This window comes from Bufo gargarizans, chromosome 2 (genome assembly GCF_014858855.1).
Source record: "Bufo gargarizans isolate SCDJY-AF-19 chromosome 2, ASM1485885v1, whole genome shotgun sequence".
NCBI classification, from domain to species: Eukaryota; Metazoa; Chordata; class Amphibia; order Anura; family Bufonidae; genus Bufo; species Bufo gargarizans.
In genome coordinates this window covers 645963199-645987461 of record NC_058081.1, presented here as the reverse complement: position 1 = coordinate 645987461, position 24263 = coordinate 645963199, and the positions used below count along the sequence as shown (strand labels likewise).

The window sequence follows — 24263 nt, the reverse complement described above, 5'->3', positions numbered from 1 at the left end:
ATTTATCCCCTTTCACTTCTAGCTGGTTAACAGTGCCTTCAAAGACAGCTCCCAGAAGCCACACCAGTAGAGTACATCTTTATAAGATAGAAGGCAAGTCCGGTGTCCACAGAAACTTGGGACTTTTTTTCAAAATAGCATAAAATGCATCACAGGAAATATAGCATCACTAGCGCATTTCTACCTATGCATAGGTCTTCGGCTACTTTCACACTAAGCGGTAGCCTTTTCCGGCAGGCTGTTCCGACAGGTGAGTTAATTTCAGCGGTCTGTCATTTCCCCAAAAATGTTTTCCTTTTTTTTTCCTTTAAATATCTCTTTATTTCCATCATCTCAACAGAATAGAAAAAATGTCAACATTAAAAAATTACATTTTTAGTATAGCCAAAACATACCAATTTTTCCTATACATAAATATCTTCATTCCCCATTTACCCACCCACCTACCTCCCTTATGGGGAGGGGGAGGGAGGAGACGCGTAGTAAAATAAAAAAAATAAAAAATTATCTATCCAGCCCTAAAGTAACCAATTCTTCCATATTTCATCTACGCTTTTTACTTTTCTACTATGGCCCTCCATCGTTCGTTCTTCTTTAATCAGGTTATCCACTGCTTTCCTCCACTGTCCCACTGTTGGAGGGTCCGCCCCTACCCATTTCCTAAATATAAGGAGTCTAGCTTGAAATAGTACCTTACTCAAGACCATTCGTATATCTCTATTTAGCCTCAGATGTTCTGTTGCCCCTAAGATACAAGTCATAGGATCTTCTGATATTTGAACCTTCAAAATTAAGTATACAGTATTTCTGTCCAATACCTGAACAGTCTTGGGCATCTCCAAAAACAGTGTATTAAATCAGCATTCTCTCCCCCGCATTTTGTACAATTATCCGAAACTCTAACACCCATTCTTTTCAATATCCGTGGTGATCGATGCAGCCTATGAACTACGAAAAATTGTGAGATCTTATGTGAGCCCCTATTAGAGACTCCCGCGTAGCTTTTTAAAGCATCGTTCCATTTTTCTTCCGTAAAAAATTGGAGTTCATTTTCCCATTTTTTTCTAGCAGGTATTATAACCTGTTTCTTTTTTCCCTTCATCAATATCCTATATCTTTTAGCCGTTGTTCCTCCTCTTTCACCCACGTTAGTGAAATTATGCAATGTATCAGATGTTTCCAACTTATATTTATCCTCTTGCCTAACTGTACGCAATGCATTCTTAAGCTGAAAATATTTATATATATCCTTTTGCGGTATACCAAACTCTCTAACCATTGTATTGAAGTCTTTTAATTTACCCTGTTCAAATATCTGGTATTTCACCCCATTTTTTTCCCAATCTATATACGCCTTAATCCCTTGCAATTCCTTAAAATAAGTATTTTTCCAAATAGGTGTATAATACAAAAACCCTTTAATCTCTAATATTTTTTTAATTTCCACCCATACATATTCCAATAGGTTTAAAACTCTATTTCCAATATTATTTCTACCAAGTGTACCTGATTCCAACACCTTTAAGTAATTCCATTCTTCTTTCCACCCCACTCTATTTAATACCTGCCTACCCACTAAACCATTTAAACTAGCTTTAATATGGCCATATTGTGTAATTAAATAATAAAAAAAAACAATTAGGGACAGCTAATCCACCTTCTCTCACTGGGAACTGAAGTATCTCTCTCTTTATTCTGGGGATCGTACCTTTCCAAAGGAAATCTCCCATTAGACTATCGAGTAATCTAAAAGTACGCTGCGGCAACCTAACTGGGGCATTTTGAAGGACATATAGTATTTTAGGGAGGAAAACCATTTTTATTAAATTTACACGACCCTGTATTGACATTGGTAGTCTTCGCCAGATATGTATTTTGGCCCTAAGTTCTTAGCCTAAGTTCTTTTATAAGGGGGAGTACATTTAGTTTTTCATATTCTTCAACATTTCCAGAAATTTGTATCCCTAAATATTAAAAGTTTTCCTGTTTACCAAGCACCTGCACCTTTAAACCCTCCTGTGGTTGTGCATCTCCCAACATCAACATATATGATTTCCCCCAATTAATATTTAATCCTGAAAAGAAGCCAAACTTATCTACTATATCCATAACTCTATTAAACTGACCCCCAGTGTTGTGCATAAATGACAAAATATCATCTGCGTACATTAACAATTTTTCCTCCCCACCCTCATAGTGAAAACCTTTAATCTCCCTATCGCTTCTTATTATGCATGCCAATGGTTCAATCGCAATAGCGAATAATAGTGGAGAGAGAGGGCATCCCTGCCCCTCTCTCCATATAGGAGCAGAGGGGCAGGGACAAGCTCCCGTCCACCATCACTCTGGCCCTAGGATTGTGATATATTAACTGTACCCACCTTATAAATCCCTCCCCTATACCAACCCTTTTTAATACTATCCATAAGTATTCCCATTCAATACAGTCAAATGCCTTTTAGGCAGTCTAGTGAAAGTACCGCTTTCTCCCCCACTTCTGATCTATTGGCTTCAATATTTAGAAACAACCTTCTTATATTTGAATGTATCGGGTATAAAACCAGTTTGATCTTCATTTATTACACCTTTAACCACTTTTGATAACCTATCGGCCAAAACTTTTGCCAAAATTTTAACATCCGTGTTTAAGAGAGATATTGGCCTATATGACCCAGGGTCTAATTGTTCTTTACCCTTTTTTGGAATTAATGTAATAATTGCCTCTTTCATAGAGTCTGGTAGATCCCCAATTTTTTTAGCCTCGTCCAATGTTGTTTTTAGTTCGGGTACTAGCACCTGGGAGAAAGTTTTGTATATTTCAAAGGGAAGCCCATCGCATCCTGGTGCTTTTTCAGATTTTACCTGCCCCAAAACCTCATTTATTTCCGCCATCGATATTTCTTTTTCTAAAAATTATTTTTGGGCCTGATATATCTCTCTGAGGGGAATCTGGTCTATGTATAACTTTAGATCTTGTATTGAGTATTGTGCCTTGGACTTATATAACTCCTGGAAATATTCCAGAAACACTTCTTTAATTCCTTCTGGTGTATTAATTATTGTCCCCATTTTATCTTTAATCGCCCCTATCCAAGATTTCCCTCTTTGATTTCTCACTATGCTTGCCAGAACTTTACCAACTTTTTCTCCCTCTGAGGCTAACCGAATCCCTTGGAAAAGTAGTTCTTTCCTGCTTCTCTCCATTTGATATAGTTTTAACTTTTCCTGTTCTTCCTCCCATATTTTCTTATTATGTTCAGTAGGGTGTTTTACACATGTTATTCCTGCTTCTTGAGCTTTTTTTTCCAGTACGATCCCTCTTTCCCTAGTGTTTTTTTTTCCAATAGTTCACTTTTTAAAAAAGCAATCCTCTCAAGTATGCTTTAGCAGTGTCCCAAACGGTTAACCTACTCGCAGAGTGATTATTCTCCCTAAAAAAGATTTTTAATTCTTCAGTTATACTCTCTTTATCTGAGATCATTGATAACCAATGGGGGTTGAACTTAAACAGTGGTAAAGCCTTCTTTTTATTCAGATCTAGTTCCATTACCACCGCATTGTGATCTGATAGGGCCATGGGCAAGTACTTTATTTTAATCCTATTATAAGACATTCCAATTCTTATTTCCCAGGACCATATCTATTCTAGACCAAGTTTGATGTGTTTTAGAATAACAGGAATACATGGTTTCATCCGGGTTCTGGAAGCGCCAAACATCAACCCAATTAAATTCATGGGCTAGTTTATAAAAATCTACTTTTTGAATTCTTCCCCCTCCGCTAGAGGTTCTATCCTTGAGTGGATCCATTACAGCATTATAATCTCCTATCGCTATCATTATGGATTCCTCTGTTTAACATAAATCTATACAGTTGATACAAAACTTATATGGTGGAGGGATATATATGTTTGCAATTACCATTTTAACCCCTTCTATATTACAATATATAAAGAGGTACCTACCATAGTCATCGGCCTCATATACCAGACACTCAAATTTAATTTTATTGTGAATCAAAATTGAGACCCCTCTTGAGTAAGTAGTGTATACGGAATGGTAATTTTCCCCTATCCATCTCTTCTCCAACCATCTTAAGGATTCCTTATCTAAATGTGTCTCCTGTAGGCAGATGATGGCTGGCAGGAACCTCCTCATCCACTCAAGGATAGCATATCTCTTTACTCTCTCACGTAAACCTCTAACATTCAATGAAACAATCCTGACCATCTAGCAGAGGGGGGAAAAAAAAACGCGTCTCCCTCTCCCCCGACCCAAGAATACCCACCCACCCTAAATAGTCTCCCACTCTGCTGAACAGCAGTCGGGGCGACTCCATAACCTAGCATAATAGCTCCTTTCCCCTCTACCACCCCCTGCCTCAAAGGCCCTCCCCGTCCGCCCACGCACTAACCTTTTTCGGAACCTGAAAGAACACACTCTTTCCTTTATATTCCACCCTTAACTTAGCCTGGAAAAAGCAAGCTGTACTTTAAACCTGCCTCCCTTAATCTTTTTTTTACAGATATAAAATCTCTTCTACGGGCATTAGTATTTGCAGAGTAATCCGGAAAAAATCTTATCTTTTCACCCTGTATCTGATATTTTTCAGAATTTCTAGCATCGGCTATTATAATGTCACGATCCTTGGCTAGTAGGCATTTCACCAGTATCGATCTAGGATCATCCCCTGGAACCCTATTTTTTGTAGGGACCCTATGTGCTCTTTCAATGGCTAACAGGGGGGAGAGAGTACCCTCTTTACAATTCTCCCTGATCCATTTTTCCATAAATTCAGTACAATTATCCCCCTCTGCACGCTCTGGGATCCCTACACATCTTATGTTGGATCTTCTTGATCTATCTTCTTGACTTATTAATTTTTGTTCCATGCTGGTATTCATTTCCTTTAGAAAAACCACCTCCTTCTCTAAGTTCTGTATTGAGTGTTCCAGAGCAGGGACCCTTTTCCCCATCTCATGTAGACGCTGCCTAATTTTCTCCATCTCATCCCGTATTATACTGACATCCGTTTGCACTGCCCCGATCTGCGTCACTATGTTCCCCATTACATTCTCCATCCTCGAGACAGTGCAAAATATGTCCTTCACCATTCCTGCGTCTATCTCTGTAGATGACACCGGGGATCCCCGTACTCCAGCCCCACCGATAGACCTGTTCTCATGCGTTGACCCCTGAGGCTCTACATCCATATTTTTTTCTTTCTGAGAGGGGCTGGAACCTGGTGAATTTAGAACCAAAAATTTGTTCAATCCTTGTTGTTTAGACCCGCTCTCTAACCCTGTTACCGATCTCCTACCACCGCCGCCAGTAGGGCCGCGCTGCTCCTCCCTTCTCTTGGCTGGCATCTCTGCTCCCCTTCTCCCCCTCCCTCCTTCTTCTTCTTCCGTATTACCAGAATATAATTATCATAAAAAACATCAAATCTATAAAAATATACTGGCACTACGTTTTACAATCTAGTGGACTATTACCAAAAATCGAACAGTTCATCTTAGCCGTACGTTTCAGCTTAATCAGAGAGAAGAGGAGAAGAAAAGTTTTGTTAACAACATGAAACGATTACCGTTATGAGAGCAGAGGAGAAGAAAGGGGAAAACAAAAACACAAAAAAAAAAAGGGAACACAAGTCCAGCAACCAGGTTATAAATGTTTTTCCTGTGATCCAGAGAGGTTAGACGTGGTTAATCAGAGAATAGTGTCCACTTTTTTCAAAAAAGGGAAATGGAAACGTCACAGATTTTCGTCAAAACAAAATGTCCATTTATACTATTAAAGGGAACCTGTCACCGGGATTTTGGGCATAGAGCTGAGGACATGGGTTGCTAGATGGTCACTAGCACATCCACAATACCCAGTCCCATAGCTCTGTGTGCTTTTATTGTGTAAAAAAAAACAACGATTTGATACATATGCAAATTAACCTGAGATGAGTCCTGTACGTGAGATGAGTCAGGGACAGGACTAATCTCAGGTTAATTTGCATATGTATCAAATAGTTTTTTTTACACAATAAAAGCACACAGAGCTATAGGGACTGGGTATTGCGGATGTGCTAGGGGCGATCTAGCAACCCATGCCCTCAGCTCTATACCCAAAATCCCGGTGACAGGTTTCCTTTAAGTATGGAGGTGAAGCTGGATAAGTATCAGGATGAATAAATCCCAGTTTAATCCAGGAGAGTTTGGAGGTATTAGCAACTGTTAGAAAGATTAGAGGTTAGTCCTGGAGCAACTTCTTCAGAGGGTTAATCAGAGGGTTAATCAAAGTCCAGCTGGGAATAAAAAACAGCCACTATGCCCTGTAATAGACACCCGGCTGAGTATATTCACTCCCCCCCCCCTCGTCCCTCACTCATTACTTTCTTCTTCTTCCAACGATAGTGAAACACTAGGCCGCAACCTCCATCCTCCACACTCCGGTCTCCAACCCATCTATGTTCGCTCCTACCCTCCTTCTCTCTCCACACCGTCCTTCTTTCTTCACCCCTTTTTTAAAATATCTCTGGCACTATTTATACACAGTGAGGGGCGACCATACGGATTGAAAAAAGCAAGAGCTATAAACTCGCACCATAGGAAGAGGGGGGCAGACAGTCCAGCCGGTCATACAAAACACTGGAATCTCCGTCTTTCGCCCCCAATTCACATGCACAGTCCCAGCCGCTCTAACTCCATTAACACAGCGCCTCCACTGATATAGTTCCTCTCTGCACCTCCGCTTCTTACCACCAGCTGCTTCGGTGACTCATCACCCAACTGCTTCACTGACTCACAGCGGCATCTCCGTCAGGCAGCGACGTCTCAATCAGGCAGCTCCCGGCGGCAGCAGGCAGGCAGAGATCAGATCCCGGGCATCGGCATATCGGGCAGCATCCCACAGCAGGCTCAGTAAGCGGGCGATCCGTGCGGCCAGCGTGCAGGGGAGGCGGAGCCTAGCGTCACACGTCGGACGCTCCCATCCGTTTCCTAGGAGTAAACTGTCTTAAAAGTTAAAAGTAAGTGGTTGCATAGCGAGAGGCTGCAGGAAAAAAACTACGACATGTCCAACATTTATTCCGGCAGCCTCTCGCCGTGCCTCGCCGGAACTCTGCCCCCACCCCCATTATAGTCAATGGGGACAGAACGGCAGTCCGGAAGCACACGGTCACTAGCGGCAGGACGGGTCAGACAGGCTGTTCACCCGACGGAACAACCTGCCGGAGGTCCGTGCCGCTAATGGGAAAGTAGCCTTATATGGCAGGCCGACACAATGGTATTGTTTTGCTTGATTGTTCGTTAGATCTTTAACAAAAATTTCGCCATGTTATCAGGGGTGGGATTTAAATTTTTAACAACAGGTTCCCTACTCTATGGCAGATATGCGTCGTCATGACACATGTTTACATATACATACACCATATATATGCAACACATAAATACACCATATACATGGTACACACACATAAATACACAATTTTAACAAGCTAAACTATCAGTGTCGCGCAAAGTTGTTTTTTTTTTACAGCGCTGGCCCACACCTCTATCTCCTCCCAATGTCTATCTGTACATGTCCCAACCCTGCTTAATCTCCATTGTGTCCCCCACACAGTAGTTCTGTGGATGGTTGAGAGATATGCATACATAAACAGACTATATAGACACTACACTCACAAAATCACATATACAATATACACCATACAGTATATAAATGACACCTAGGCTACACTTACAGTACATTTACCTACACCATATACATTTTATACACATTTGTACCTAGCACTAAATACATATTTGCATACATATTATATTCTGTGCTATCCAGAATACAGCACCACATACCTCTTACATCAAGTGACTTCTCCTCTGATGCAGACCTTCTCTTTCCTCCTCTTCTACTTTGAGACCAGACCGCCATGATGATTTTTTGGCCATTTCTCGTCTCTGCAGTTTGACAAAAGACATCTTAGGTTCCTACTTTTCCAACATCCTCCTACCTTCTTAACAACTCACCTGCCACCTTCAATAATAATAATAATAATAATAATAATAATAATAATAATAATGTGCACTAGTTCGAAAATGCTCCCATTCTGTGTACCAGTACAAGAAAATTCCCTCAGTGCCCCCAGTTGAGCTAATGTCCCCATAGTGCCCCCATAATGTGTGCAAGTATAAAATACCCCTATATAATGTCCCTAATAAATGCCCACATAGTGCTCCTCTTCTCTTCCCCATAATGTGCCATTATAAGATTCCCCCATAGTGTCCCCTAGAATGTGCCAGTTTAATGCCCCTTCTTAGTGCCCCATAATGTGCCTATATAATATGCCCCCATAGTGTTCTTCCCCTCCTCCAACACCAGTGTCCCCATAATGTGCCATTATAAGATGCCCCCATAGTGTCCCTCATGATGTGCCAGTAATGCCCCCATAGTGTCCCCCATATGGCAGCAATTCCCCCAGTAGATGTCCCCATGTGTCAGCAATGCCCTCATGTGCCAGAAATGTCCCCAGTAGATGCCCACATAGTGTCCCCCATATGCCAGCAATGCTCCCAGTAGATATCCCCATAGTGTCCCCCATTTGCCAGCATGCCACCAGTAGATACCCCCATAGTGTCCCCCATGTGCCAACAATGCCCCCAGTGCGCCACAAAAAAACACTTACCTCCACGCTGTTGCGATGCAATGCAGGCCTCTTCCGGCCTAGTGTCTGCAGCCTATCAGAGGAACAGGGAAGGGCAACGCCTCTCTCTTACCCTGGTGCTCAGGGCCGGTGCAAGGATTTTTGCCAACACAGGTGAACTCGGTGGGGGTGATGTGACATGGAGGGGGAGAAAAGCGACATGGAGAGGGAGAAGTGTGACATAGGGGAATGATGGGACATGGAGGGGGAGAAATGTGACATAGGGGGAGAAATATGACATGGGGGGGATGATGTGCCATGGGGGGGGGGGGGAAGAAATGTGACACAGAGGGGGTGATGTGAAATGGAGGGGGAGAAATGTGACATAGGGGGTGATGTAACATGTGGGGAAAGAAATGTTACACAGAGGGGGTGATGTGACATGGAGGGGAAGAAATGTGACATGGAGGGGGGGAAAATGTGACATAGGGGGAGAAATATGACATGGGGGGTAGAAATGTGACACAGACAGGGTAATGTAAAAAGGAGACACATTGCTGACACATGGGGACACTATGGGGGAATTGCTGCCAAATGGGGGACACTATGGGGGCATTGCTGGCACATCATAGGGGACACTATGGGGGCATCTTATACTGGCACATTATGGGATGTGACATGGAGGGGGGGAAAATGTGACATGGGGCTGGATGAGAAATGGGACATAGAGGGGGGAGAAATGGGACATAGGGGGGTGATGTGACATGAGGGGGGAAGAAATGTGACATTTCTCCCCCTCCATGTAACATTTCACCCCCTCAATGTCACATTTCTCCCCCTCCCATGTCACCCCCCTCTATTAATGTTGTGTATAAAACAAATTACGCTCACCTGGCCCTGGTCCCGTCTGCAGCAGCTTTCCTTCTCCTCTGTGTGGTCCTAATATCTTCTCTCTGGGCTCCCGACAAGTTTGAGGACCTTTCCCACTCAGCCAATCAGTGGCCGCAGCTGTCTCACGTGTCAGGCCAGTGATTGGCTCAGCGGGAAATCACTGGTCTGACACGCGACACAGCTGCGGCCAATGATTGGCTGAGTGGGAAAGGTCCTCAAACTTGTCAGGAGCCCAGAGAGAAAATACCAGGACCACACAGAGAAGAACAGCCGCGGACGGGTGATACAGATACAGTGATACAGATGAATGTAGGGAGATTAGCGCTTCCACGATGCAAGCGCTCATCTCCCGCCGCACTGGATGGGGATTCAGCCGGTAACACGGTTCTCCGATCTGGCTGTAATTTTAACAACCGGATCTGGAGAACTGGCTGAATCCCATGCCTGTATGTTATTTGACATCACCACCTTCCTTCGTCTTACTTTCCGGCACATTGTGGTCAGTATTGGCTCCTTAAATTAGAGATTATGGGGGAGATTTATCAAACTGGTGTAAAGTAGAACTAGCTTAGTTTCCCATAGCAACCACTCAGATTCCACCTTTCATTTTCCAAAGGAGCTGTGAAAAATGAAAGGTGGAATCTGATTGGTTCTACTTTACACCAGTTTGATAAATCTCCCCCTATGTGCCTAGGTTGACAGTTTGTGGTCTATTAAAATATTTACCAGGTTACATATAGGATACCAAATTAGTTATTCCAATTGGATAAAATCAAGTGGCACTCAGATTATCTGTTGATCACAGATGTTCATTCTTTATATACCGTCATCCCGCATGATCTGGTAAATGAGGTGTTAAAGTGGTTCCTGGATCCGCAAAAAACGCTAGTGTTAAAGTTGCCTAATCTGCAAACGCCATAGGCACTAATACGAACCCATACCATCAGAGATGCAGGCTTTTCAATTGTGCACTGATAACAAGCTGGATGGTTCCTCTCCTCTTGAGTGCGCAGAACATGGCGTTTGTGGTTTCCAAAAAGAATTTCACATTTTGATTCATTTGACCACAGAAGAGTTTTCCATTTTGACTCAGTCCATTTAAAATTAACTCTGGCACAGAAAAGATAGCAGCGTTGCTCGATACAGCTTGCATTTGTGGATTGGATGGCGAACTGTGTTCACAGACAGTGATTCTGGAAGTGTTCCTGAGCCCATGCAGTGATTTCCCGTACAGAGTCATGCCTGTTTGTAATGCAGTGCCACCTGAGGGCCTTAAATCATGAGCATTTAGGACTGGGGGGGGGGGGGGGGGGGGGGAATGTTTGTTCTCTTTAATGTTTTTAAAATCTCAATAAAAACAATCTGATTTAAAAAAATAAATCACGAGCATCCAATATTGACCGTTGTCCTTATCCCTTGCGCACATGGATTTCTCCAGCTTCTCTGAATCTTTTGTGATAATGCGGATGGTGGAATATTTAAATTTTATGTTAAGGAACATTTTTCTGAAATCGTTCCACAATTTTAAAGACGATTTTTGGCAGATTGCTGAACCTATGACCATCTTTGCTTCTGAGAAACTCTGCCTCTCTTAAATGCCCTTTTTATACCCAGTCATTTGTCTTAGTATTGGATATGTGGTTCATGTTATTGAGTGGTATACTGTAGAGTTACATTTTTGGTTGGTGCTTATTAGTAGCAAATTGCTCCTCCAGCTGTGTTTTATTAGTACCCCTTACTTTTCGAGCCTTTGTTGCTCCTAGCCCAACATTTTAAGACATGTTGCTGCCATGAAGATCTAAAAGGGTAAATTTTTTTATGAAATGTTAAAACATGTGATACGTGCTATGCTTTATTGTGAATAAAATGTAGGTTTATAAGATTTTAAAATCATTGCATTCTGCTTTGATTTATATTTCTTTACATTTTACACAGCACCCCACTTTTTTTTTTTTAGAATAGGGGGTTGTATATTTTCTGTGATCTAATCCATATGTGGGATGTTCTGCCTGGTATGGCCGTTACATCGACGATCTGCTTCCTATCTGGATTGCCAATGAAATGACTGTCTGCAGTTCAGCCTTATTTTAATTCTAAGTATATTAACTTACGGCTCTTTCACATACCATCCTTCCAAGACACAGTTCCTTGATCTCTCATTGTTAGGTCAATTTTCAGCCAGCTGTCTACATACTGATATGCATCAAAGTAAACTGCTGGCAATACCATCTTACATGCCACATCGTGCCACCCCCTACATACAGTAAAAAGTATTACAATTGGCGAACTTATTAGAGCCCAATGTAATTATTCTACCACTCTCTTTTCATGAACAGAGTTGAAGGCAAAAATCGAGCTGATACGATTGACCCCATTATACAAAATGATACCAATGATGTCACTCAATCCACACCAGCTGTTTTCTCTACCACATATAGTTTATCTTCTATTTGTAACTTAATAAAGAAGCATGTCCCTATGTTACATCAAGAACCACAATTCTCATGTGTATTGACTTCGGGATACAAATGTGAGGCTAATGCCGGGTTCACATCTGCGTTGTGAAGTCTGGCACTGTGATCTGGTCACTGTATGTGGTGTACATGCTTTCAGCCAGACAAAAAAATAATATACGCAGCATTTTTCAGTTTGGCCGAAAGCCAGCATATATTCTGGAAAGCGACTAGATCCCATTACAGTGAATGGGGACCCGGTAGTACGCGGTGGTATCTGGCTGTGCCGGACACTGTGAACTCCGGCAGTCTGTTTTGGCGGAGGAACAGACTGCTGGAGTTCACAGTGTCTGGCATAGCCAGATACCACCATGTACTACCGGATCCCCATTCACTGTAATGGGATCTGGTCGCTTTCCGGAGTTCACAGCGCAGATGTGACCCCAGCCTAAATCAGCTCCAACACTGGGACAATTGTTATCCCCCAGCTTGTTTTTTTGCCTTCCTCTGGATCAACTTGCAGGATGACAGGCCGAACTGGATGGACAAATGTCTTTTTTCGGCCTTATGTACTACGTTACTTGTTTCATATGCAAGATTCCTCTTGTAAGTCCTGGCTCTCACAAAAGGGTACTTATAAATATGATCCTAATAAGTGTATTTCTTGTAATGTTATTCACACAACTAAGACTTTCTCCTCTTCCGTTAATGCACAGCAATGCAATATGCACGGATTCCAATATTATAGACATATTTCTGTAGTCTCTTTCCATGTGTCACATGTACATGATAGGAGTTCATCAGGTTATTGAGAAAGTTTTGTGCCCCATCAAAAGAGGTGATTACCAACAAAAACTATTTAATAGTTTACTCCAGAAATTTTTTGGATGTCTATTCTGAAAACATGTGCTCCTATGGGTTTATATCGTAAATCAGATTTCATTTTGCATTATTAAAATCATTTGTTCCTTTCTTTATTCTTCAGATTTAATTTGTTGTAATCTTTGCTATAATGTTTGCATCTCTTGAAGCCAATTGTTATCAGGTGTATATATTGGTTCCCTAATCACAGTATGATGTGATATCACATCTTCAGGAAAAAAAAATTTCCATGGATTTTAATCCCTTATTATTTTAATGTATTTTTATGCTATGACTAAGACTTTTTCATAGGTTGAAATGCGTCAGTGATACTATAATTTCTTTAATGGATTTGATGCTATTTTCAATAAAGTTCCCAAGTTTTAATGGACGCTGGATTCCTCCCTTTATCTGCTTGCATTGTGTTTCCTGCATGTCCGTGCATCCACATGTGGAGGTGAGCTAGTTACTTATCTAAAAGCTAGAGCCTTAACCAAAACAGGACAGATTTTAGGCAACGCTCCCCTTTAATTCCAATAGTGCTTCCTGTTTTGTAAAATGAATCAGACCAACTGAAAATGCAAATAATACTTCTTGTATTTCATATATATTTATATATAAAAAAAATCCTTTAAAGTAAAATTGTAAAGGCATTTGGGATCTATACACAAAAAGCACCAGAAATTATTATTGAAATTAAAAAGAACAAAAAAAATCATCAGTGCAAAAATCTTTAAAAAAATATTTGACTTCTATCAAACACTGCATTTTGCCACAACACAAAGTTTGATAAACACTTAACGTGTGTACAGTAAGTAAAACTAAAGAAAAAGATAAAAAAAAAAGTAAAAATTAATAAAACAAGCAAACTAGTGAAATCGATATGGGAATAACTGCAAATAATAATTAATTAGATTAGTAGTTGTAAAGAGTTGAAAGTCACCTCTGTAGATTAATACAATTTCAGAATTTATATTATTTTCATTTCAGTTCAACGGGCAAAAAGAATAATAATAATAAAAAATCCACGTAGTCAATGAGTTAGATGAATAAGCCACGATGCTTGTCATACGCAGATTCAACAGCACACAGCTAATATTGTTCTAATAGACTGGACAATAGGTTACTAAAATGTGCTTTTCCATTGCCGAACCGGGACGTTCAGCTCTATATTATTAAAACAGCCATTCTCTAGAGTCAAAAAAATGCCTAAGGCACCTGAATGCGAGAAAATCAGATTATCGTCTTCATCCCTGAATGAGTTAATACCACTTGTGTTGACGCACGTTGAAGATCGTCCACAATGATGAGTTGACACTGAACACAAAACGTTTGGCAAGAAGATGACTGCTACAAATTATAATAGGACTGGAGAACACAGGTCACTGCTGCTTGCATCCCTCCTTCTTGTCTTTGGGTTTACTGCGTCCCAATTTCTCCGGCTGCCGCTTAGTTGGTGGTATAAATATTGGTTCAGTGCCATCATCCATGAAGTCATAGAATCCGTCGACAGGGACAGGCTGGGTCTGAGTTGAGAGAGTTGATACTGGAAATTCTGGAATTATAAGAAGCAGTGTAGTGACTAGACTAAAATGACACTTTTAAAGACAACATGTCCATATCGGAACCAATGAGAAAGTTAGAGGTAGTTGGAGCATCCTTAAAAATTATTTTAGGGATTTAGGTCATAAGCTTAGGGCAAGGACCTCAAAAAGTAGTGTTTTCCAAAATACTACCTGTACTAAGAGCCACACAAGAAAGGCAGCGGGAGGTTAACAAGTGACTCAAGCCCTCCATGGCAACAGACTGCAATCAAGCCCTCCATGGCAACAGACTGCAATCAAGCCCTCCATGGCAACAGACTGCAATCAAGCCCTCCATGGCAACAGACTGCAATCAAGCCCTCCATGGCAACAGACTGCAATCAAGCCCTCCATGGCAACAGACTGCAATCAAGCCCTCCATGGTTACAGACTACAAACATGCCCTGCGTTGTCTGATCCCACAGTAATACTATCAACAAAAAGAGAAAATCCGGCTGTTGAACAACAGGAGACACTTTATTTAGCGGTAAAAATTTCCAATCCTCATAGGCAAGGGTATAGTCAACGCGCTTCGGACCTTCATGTATCAGTCCTTAATTATGATTAAGGACTGATACACGAAGGTCCGAAACGCGTTTGACTATACCCTTGCCTATGAGGATTGGAAGTTTTACCGCTAAATAAAGTGTCTCCTGTTGTTCAACAGCCGGATTTTCTCTTTTTGTTGATTTGCTGCTACGGCCGTGTCCAGGCTGGTACCGTGCTCACCACAGGTGCAGCAGGTGAGAGCTGCTCAATCTCTTCATTTACTCCTTCTACCACAGTCATACTATGTTCTGTCTGTCCAGTACTTGTTATTAACATACATGTGTCAGGTGGGTGAGCAAAAACTAATGGACAGATGGAAGTATTTCAATCACTTTTGCCTAATACTATGATCGTTGGTTGCTCCTATGTGAAATTGCAGAGTGGGAAGCATAAGGCTGGTGGTACCTTGTGGGCAAACAGCAAACACTTCAGACTGGGACTCCTTCTTGAATGTGGGATCAAGTTCTTCGGCAATGTTCCTGGGTGAACAAAGTCTACAAAACAAAAATCATCTCAAAGTTAAGGTGGCATAAATAAAAATAAAAAAATAAAATGACATTTAAAATAAAAATGATTATGTACTACATACAACGAATATGCAATTCATTCGTCTAGTCTAAATAGTGGTAAGAAAACTAATCTGTGGAATTATTAATAATAATGAAAGGGGGTCACTGCTTTGTAGAATCCCTTTTTGTTAGAGGAGACCAACTGCAAAAAGAGAGAACACCAGAAGCCAACTGAAATCTAGGTGGGAACCTGACAAGTGTTCGATTCCCCTGCAGCGCCGCCACAGGTGACACAAAGCATTACAAAGTTTTCATTGAAATCAATCTGCTGTCTGTGAAATGCAGGGCTGTGCTGGGTCCAGCCGAGAGAGAAAGAATCTTACTCTTACTCCAGCTAACAGATTAGGGCCTGGAGAGAGAGAAACATAGAATGTGTCGGCAGATAAGAACCATTTGGCCCATCTAGTCTGCCCAATATACTGAATACTATGGATAGCCCCTGGCCCTATCTTATATGAAGGATGGCCTTATGCCTATCCCATGCATGCTTAAACTCCTTCACTGTATTTGCAGCTACCACTTCTGCAGGAAGACTATTCCATGCATCCACTACTCTCTCAGTAAAGTAATACTTCCTGATATTACTTTTAAACCTTTGCCCCTCTAATTTAAAACTATGTCCTCTTGTAGCAGTTTTTCTTCTTTTAAATATTCTTTCCTCTTTTACCTTGTTGATTCCCTTTATGTATTTAAAAGTTTCCATCATATCCCCTCTGTCTCATCTTTCTTCCAAGCTATACATGTTAAGGTCCTTTAATCTTTCCTGGTAAGTTTTATCCTGCAATCCATGTACTAGTTTAGTAGCTCTTCTCTGAACTCTCTCCAAAGTATCAATATCCTTCTGGAGATATGGTCTCCAGTACTGAGCACAATGCTCCAAATTAGGTCTCACTAGTGCTCTGTAGAGCGGCATGAGCGCCTCCCTCTTTCTACTGGTAATGCCTCTCCCTATACACCCAAGCATTCTGCTAGCATTTCCTGCTGCTCTATGACATTGTCTGCCTACCTTTAAGTCTTCTGAAATAATGACCCCCTAAATCCCTTTCCTCAGATTCACTGATTTTATATTCTGCTCTTGGGTTTTTACGTCCCAGGTGCATTATCTTGCACTTATCAACATTAAATTTGAGTTGCCAGATTTTTGACCATTCCTCTAGTTTTCCTAGTTATCCATCCATCCCTTAGTTAACTTTTTCTATCTGAACATTTTACTGGGAAAGCTTGGAGACAAGCAACATGCAGTACAGATCACTTTGAGGCTGTCATCTAGCTTTTCAAGTCCTCTGCATTACAAGTCTGCCCATTTAACATAAGGACATGCCCCATTTCTTTATGACTGCTCAGCTAATATTTGCCAAGTTGTAACCACCTGCAGTGTCGGACTGGGGTACCTGAGGCCTACCAGTAAAATTTATTTTGGGGGCCCACCGTACGGATACATTCAAATATAATAAATAATGTAACAAGTTTTTTATATGAACATCGGCTGGTTGAGGTGCTGCGCGTTGAATATATGTATGTAGTGCAGTAAATCTAATGTTTTATGTACCACTTCTGCAGGGGGTGGGATACTAGGGGCCCACCTTGCTCAGGGGCCCACCGGAGGATTCCCCTGTACCCCTGTGGGCCAGTCCGACCCTGACCACAAGCATAATGATTGATATTTTCCTTGAGTTTCAGTCCATGCAGATGTACAATTTATGAAAAATCTGGGCAGAAATCTTAAGCGTCTCACGTCTTTGATGACTACCACAGCGTCACTCTGAGTGATTTGGGGAACACAGCCTACAACATGTGGGTCTACATCACCGTTATTTTTAGAACTTGATGAAAAGACAGTGTAAGCAATGCTGCGTGGTACAGAAGATACTAAAGCAAATCAGTCACCAATGGAAAAAGAAGAAGAAGAAGAAGAAGAAGAAGAAGAAGAAGAAGAAGAAGCAGCAGCAGATCTAAGATGATGAGAGGAGATAACAGACGTCAGAGATGGGGAAAACAGGAAACAGAGTCAGCACTGAAATACGACCACTACACCTAACGTGATCCAATCACAAACTACAGTCATTACACAAGTTTACATTGACTACTGCACTGTGTAAGATTTAGACAAACTGACGTCAGTCTCAAAATGTTCCAGATTCATTACAATGGCTGATGCTGGATGATAAATCTGGCACTTTGACTCTCTAGTCCAGGGATCAGCAAGCTCAGGCACTCCAGGTGTTCAGAAACTACAACTCCCAGAATGCTTTATTCACTTCTATGGAAGTAAGAAGAACAGCCAAGCATGTTTGCATGCATGGAGTTGTAGTTTCACAGCAGCTGGAGTGCTAGTTGCTGATCCCTGCTCTAGTCTAAGTTTAAGAATGTTGCGCACTATCATGGCACAATCTTGGCACAATCTTTAGCAACACCCTCTGCCAGAAAGCTATGCCCGTTCCTTGGGTGAGGCAAGGAAAATAAAAAAACTATGTCTAAGACACACAATAAATGCAGCACAGCCTGCGCTTGCAATAGTAAAGCTGCCAAATTGTGTTTCAACTTGTCACCAAGATCCCAGCTTTCTGTCAATGAATTGAAGCACTATTTATTTAAATCCAAAGTTGGAAAATCAATCTTCATCATGCCTAATGGATCCAGGTACTTAAAAGGGTGTGTCCGAGAGTCTGACATTTAGGACTTATCCTGTCCAACACTGAATGCTGGAATAAGTTCAGCTCTAAAGCATGCAGAACTGTAAATGCAGCTCTGGAGCATAATACAACAATGTAACTCAGGACAAGTAATGAAATGTATTTACCAAGTGACTCAACATTTTTGGGCAAGTCTTCAGGAGCAGAGGCTATATTTTAACAGAACCCATAAGCACTATTTGTCCTTCTCTATCGGATTATCTAGTGGTCTCCTGAAATAAGGGCAGACCTCAGACCAGAAGTCTCCTGCACATCCTGGAGTAAAGGTCACTGTCAACTAGAACTAGAGAGTATGGTACAACTGATCATGTACTTAGTCTGGTCAAGAGTTCCTTCCAATGCTGAAAATTCCATTTTCTCAGGTGTGCGACACTCAGTTGGTGATGCCAGGCCCTCAGAGTCCAGCGGTCCTTGGTTAGAAGAAGGCACATCGTTCTAAGACAGTGGAAACAAATTTTGCTTAATTATATATTCACTAGCAGATTCACAGGCAGACATGGAATTGGTATGTTTGCTGTTGGCACCATTTAGTGGGCACATCGTTACATGTTGTAGTTGGAGTCAATGCAAACTAGGGGTGGGTTCTCTGCAAATATATCATCCAGCTCACCAACTTGCCACCCTTCGGCACAAGTGACTTATCACGCAACATTCACATGGGATGCGAATACCAGTAAGATCATGTGACACAGTGACTACAAATGCTGCCAAGAGGCGGGCAATTACAGCTACAGGTCTGAACTGTGTGCAAGTACATAAAGAATTTGGTATGGTTCATGAAATAAGCGCAGCCACAGCTTCATTTGCTTCTACAGGAGTGCCGGAGATAAACCAGCACTTGGCTATTTTCTACAGTCCCACAGAAATGAATGCGTGACCTCTTTCCACTTCCTTTGGGGGTCCCATTCTGGAGATAGGTACAGGTCTGAGAGGTGGGACCTGCCCTGAGCTAGGATATGCCTCCAATGTCTAAGATGAGAATACCCCGTTAAGTTGTTGTTCTTCCTGGAAATGTATAAATAAATGTATAACTGAGATGTATAACTGAGAGTTACCCTTGTCAATAGGGTGTGCCCCTCAGGACCATCTTTAACGCAAAAAGGACAGCTGCCCCGTCCCAGTTGCTCCTGGGGGGCCCAAAGCAACTGCCTCTTGAGCCCAGCTGGCCACTGGTGACGTCGGGGGCGGTGGCAGGGCACAGGGAGATGAGCTCTTCCATTGTGGAAGCGCTCATCTCCATAGTCATCTGTATCGCCGTCCTCAGGACAGCAATACAGATGGCTGTGCTGTGGGGCAGGGGAGGGAGAGGCGTGTCCCTTCCCCGTTCCTCTGATAGGCTAGTGCCTGCAGCCTATCAGAGGCCGGTGCAGGCGGCGCGATGATGTCATCACGCCTCCTGAGCCGTACAGCACGGGACACAGGCCTTATGGAGGTAAGTATAAGTGTTTATTTTTTTATATGGTACTACTACTGGCACATGATGGGGGGCATCTATGGGGGCACTTGTTACAGGGACATGATTGGGGGGCATCTATGGGGCACCCTTGTTACTGGCACATGATTGAAGGGCATCTATGGGGCACCCTTGTTACTGGCACATGATTGGGGGGCATCTATGGGCGCACATCTTACTGGCACATTATTGGTGGCACTTTTTACTGGCACATTATTGGGGGCATCTACTGAGGCCACAAAGGAGGGGTATTTTATATGGGGGGGCTCCGTATAGGGATATTTTATACTGGGGCACATTATGGTGGGTACTATGGGGAAGGGGAGAGAGGAGTACTATGGGCTCATCTATGGGGGAGCACTAAGAAGGTGTATTTTATACTTGCAAATTATGGGGGACACTGAGGGCATCTACTGGGGCACTACATATGGGGCATTTTATACTGGTAACTTATGGGGGGGGCACTAGGAAGAAGGAGAGGAGCACTATGGGGCATTTACGGGGGCACTATATAGGGGTATTTTATACTGACACATTATAAGGATTATTACTACTACTGGGGGGCAATATGATGGCTTTATTACTACTGGGGGTCTATGGGAAACATGATTACTAGTATGGGCACTATGGGAGCATTATTACTTCTGGGGCACAGTGGAGACATGTTGGGGGCACTGTAGGAGCATTATTACTACCATGTGTGCTCTAGCAAAGAATTATTCCTATTGGTAGGACATAAGGGAGCACTATTACTGTGGGGGCACCTTGGCACAGTTCAGCTTACCACAATTAATTTTGGGGGACGTTATGTTTACACTATTAGTGTCAGGGGCACTATTTACTAGGCACAGTTATTTTAGGGCACTGTGTGCCAATAATTATTGAAGGGCACTATCTGCATGGTACTACTATTATCAGGGGGTTTATCTGTTTCTGCAGTATAGTATTGGGGAGCACAGCGGCACAGTATTGGGGGTGGTAGGATGATTTGTCCAGAGGATGGGAGGATGATGGAAAAGTAGTCAACTAAGATTTTGTTTGTCAAACTGCAGAGACGAGAAATGGCTGAAAAATGGTGGTCTGGTCTGAAGGTCTGAAAGGGGAAGATGAGAAAAGAACATCTACATCAAAGAGACGTCACTGGATGTAAGAGGTATGTGGCGCTGTATTACCCTGTATGTAGGGGTGGATGGAGGGGTTAGTAGTACAGTACTATCTGCACATTGTAAAAATCTGCAAAATACTATATATTTGTTTCAGAAGTTGTGCTTTTTTCATTTTTTTGAATAATGATACAGCCATTTTATTTGATACTTTTGTGCTGATTTCCCCCCCCCCCCCCTCTATATTAAGGGACACTATAGTCACCAGAACCACAACAGCTAAATGTAGTAGTTCTGGTGTCTATAGCATGTCTCTGCAAGCTTTTTAATGTAAGCACTGAAAAAAATTACTGCCAAGGAACACCTGTAGTGGCCACTCATCATTATATAAGTTTACTACTCTACCAGATGTGTGGATTATTTTTTTGTGTGTGTGTTGTGGTGGAGGATGTGATTGCATGCTAGGGTGTAGGAAGGCGGGATCCAGGGGGCCCAAGTAAATTCTTGCCCAGGGTCCAATCAATATTAAAGACGGCCCTGGTGCCCCTACATAGTGTAATACGGTCAAGCACTGACTGGACTATGTCAGACTGTGCAGGGACAAGTCTTATTGGCAAAGGGAATTATACCAGCCATTACAATTCAGGACTTGGGGAAAGCTATTCCTGTGGCAGTGTTGCTTACCACCCAGCTTTCCAAGAAACAGCTAAACGTAATATATACAACCTTAAAGGGGTTGTCCAGGTTCAGAGCTGAACCTGGACATCCCTCCATTTTCACCCCGGCAGCCCCCCTGACATGAGCATCGGAGCAGTTCATGCTCCGATGCTCTCCTTTGCCCTGCGCTAAATCGCGCAGGGCAAAGGCATTTTTCTGAGTTCCGGTGACATACCGGGCTCTCTATGGGGCTGACAGGCAGCCCGGTGACGTCACCGACACTGATGGGCGGGATTTGGCTCTGCCCTAGCCAGTAAAACGGCTAGGGCAGAGCTAAAGCCCGCCCCTCAGAGCCGGTGACGTCACCGAACACACTGCTGGGCGGAAGTTACCGCCCGGCAGTGTGTTATTGAAAACACAAGAGCCTGTGCCCTGCGCGATCTAGCGCAGGGCACGGGAGCGCATCGGAGCATGAGATGCTCCGATGCCAGGCTCAGGAGGGCTGCCGGGGTGAAAATAAGGGTATGTCCGGGTTCAGCTCTGAACCCGGACAACCCCTTTAAGGGGGGAAGAGAAAAAAAAAAAAAAAAAGGACAACATATGGATCTCCAATTCTCATCAATGTTGAGGTGACCCTCATGTTTAGAATATTAGTTAGATTCATTGTAAGGATAAAAACCTGCAAGAAAAAAAACCTGCAAGAAATATTAATAAGCAGGCATGTGTGCAGCTTTGCAGAGTCACAACTAGCTGCCTATCTCCGCTCAGCAATGTGGCCATTCAGTAACCACAGCAGAGTTCTTCACAACAACTCTGCCCCTGAAGATAAAGGCTGCTGAGAAAACAGTGGCGGCTTCTTCTGGTAAGGGAAGTAAATGTGGGCAATGACGAGGCTAGAAATAAATGCAAATGAGGAAATATTGAGGTATTTTTATACCACTGGCCAGTGCATCATATCATATACAGTATATAGCCTCTGAAAGACGCAGCGCCAGGAAACAGAGACCCTCCTAAAAGCTACTGAGCCCACCATGATCACTACTGGATTAACGGCATCAAACATACTCCACACTACTGGATGATGAGCGACTAGGGAGATCCGTGTAGTCACATAGGGGAAATTTATCAAACCCTGTACTCTAGAAATCTGATTTCAAAAGTTACAAAATTTGTAACATACAGTATTCACACCACTCACACCAGTTTTGAAAAGAGAGTTGGAAACCCGGCATGGTTTCCTCTATAGCCTGTCGAGCTGATTTAAACCAGAATTTTATTTTTAAAAAGTCACAACATTTGTCATAATCTTACTCTTGTAAATGGGTGTTACTAACATCTCAAGACAGAAGTGATGGACGTAAAGAGTTTTTTCCATAGTATAGTACAGTAATGGCTATCATCCAGCTGTGGTGAAGCATACGACTGCCAGCATGTTCCATTCATTTCTATGGACAGCCAGGCAAGTGTGCATCTTGGGAGTTGTAGTTTTACCCAATCTGGAGTGACGGACGTTAGCCATCACAGGTATAGTATCATCATTATCAGATCGGTGGGATCCAACACCGGGTACCCTCACTGATCAGCTGTAACCTGCAGCTGCAGTCCCAGGAAGTGAACAGTGTACGAAGCCAGAACCCCACAGCTCTGTACACTGTATAGGGCATTCTCAAGTACAGAGGCTAAACGCCTATTCAAGTCAATAGTCCAATTCGCAGTGTATGGAGCGGTGTTCTTCCGGTTCGGTACACAGTTTACATGCTGGAATTATGGCTGCAGGTAACAGCTGATCAGTATGGGGGCAGGCGTTGGACCTCTAAAGATCCAATATTAGGAAAGGTTATCAACAGCTTAGCCCTGGATAAATCTTTTGCATCAAATTTATTCCCGGACATTTGATACATTTGGCACAAATTACAGCAGTGCATGCTGCTGCAAAACTGACTTTAAAAATTCCCCTCATGATCAATCTCTCCCATAGGATTGTATAGTGTCTGAAATCTGTAGCTGGGATCCTTGAGCTTTACTCTATGGGACCTATATGCACAACAAGCATTAGTCATAGAACGCCCCTTTAAGGACAGCATTTTCGCATCTACATGGCTGGTTACACAGAAAACTAACATGTCATCAGCTATATCACAAATACAATACAATCTGGTTTAAAAGGAAAACGCTATTTCCAGCAGTTACCCAGCAACTGACCGGCTGGCCAGAAGTATTCACACCCCATGTAGACTCAATAGCATTAAAATTAAGTTCCCTATGGGTCATTTTCATATCTGTTCAGAACGTGGCAGCAATAAATAGAGGTTTTCTTCAACCGGCTGTGGACACTAGGTTACTAATTTACAGTGGTATGCACCAGTCTGGACACCCATAGTCAAAATTACTGTTACTATTGTGACAAAGTGAGGGGTTGTGTCTGGCAAGGAAGGTATTTTCCTCCCAGCATGTGCGGCTGGGCTGGTTTCCAGCCAGGTAAGGTTAAATACCGGACCGCAGTTTAAGTGCCCGTCCGAGTTTTGGCAACACCTGGCTGTCCTTAAATAGGCAACTGGGCTCAGCAGAGATGTCTCTGTTTTGGGGAATCTGAGGCTTTGTGCCGTGCTGGAGGGCTGAGAGCCGCACACTGGGGAAACAGGCCCCCTAAAGCCTGCTGTGGACTACTGGAGGCAGAATTGCCAGCAAGGTGACTTGTGCTATATGAACTTTCCATTGTGTGAATAAACACTGACGTTTTGAGTTAACAACTTGTATTTTGCCTCTGTACTGCGCCTGTTTACCATATCTACCCCACACTGTGAACAGTTAAGGAAGTTGCAGATT

The 24263-nt window shown here is 42.6% G+C and overlaps 1 protein-coding gene across 2 annotated transcripts in view; it reads right to left on the bottom strand.

The window, feature by feature from the left end:
- Nucleotides 1-13455: 13455 nt before the first annotated feature.
- LOC122926889 (coiled-coil domain-containing protein 50-like) overlaps nt 13456-24263 on the bottom strand; it is a 95475-nt gene continuing 84667 nt past the window's right edge. The window contains exons 11-13 of one of the 2 annotated variants that reach the window (XM_044278407.1): nt 18538-18659; nt 15368-15456; nt 13456-14385 (exon numbers count right to left, since the gene is read on the bottom strand). In XM_044278407.1, coding sequence (XP_044134342.1) covers nt 14213-14385; nt 15368-15456; nt 18538-18659 — 384 coding nt within the window. In that variant the 3' untranslated portion in view covers nt 13456-14212. The remainder of the gene's footprint in view (nt 14386-15367; nt 15457-18537; nt 18660-24263) is intronic. The other variant, XM_044278406.1, reaches the window with a different exon arrangement.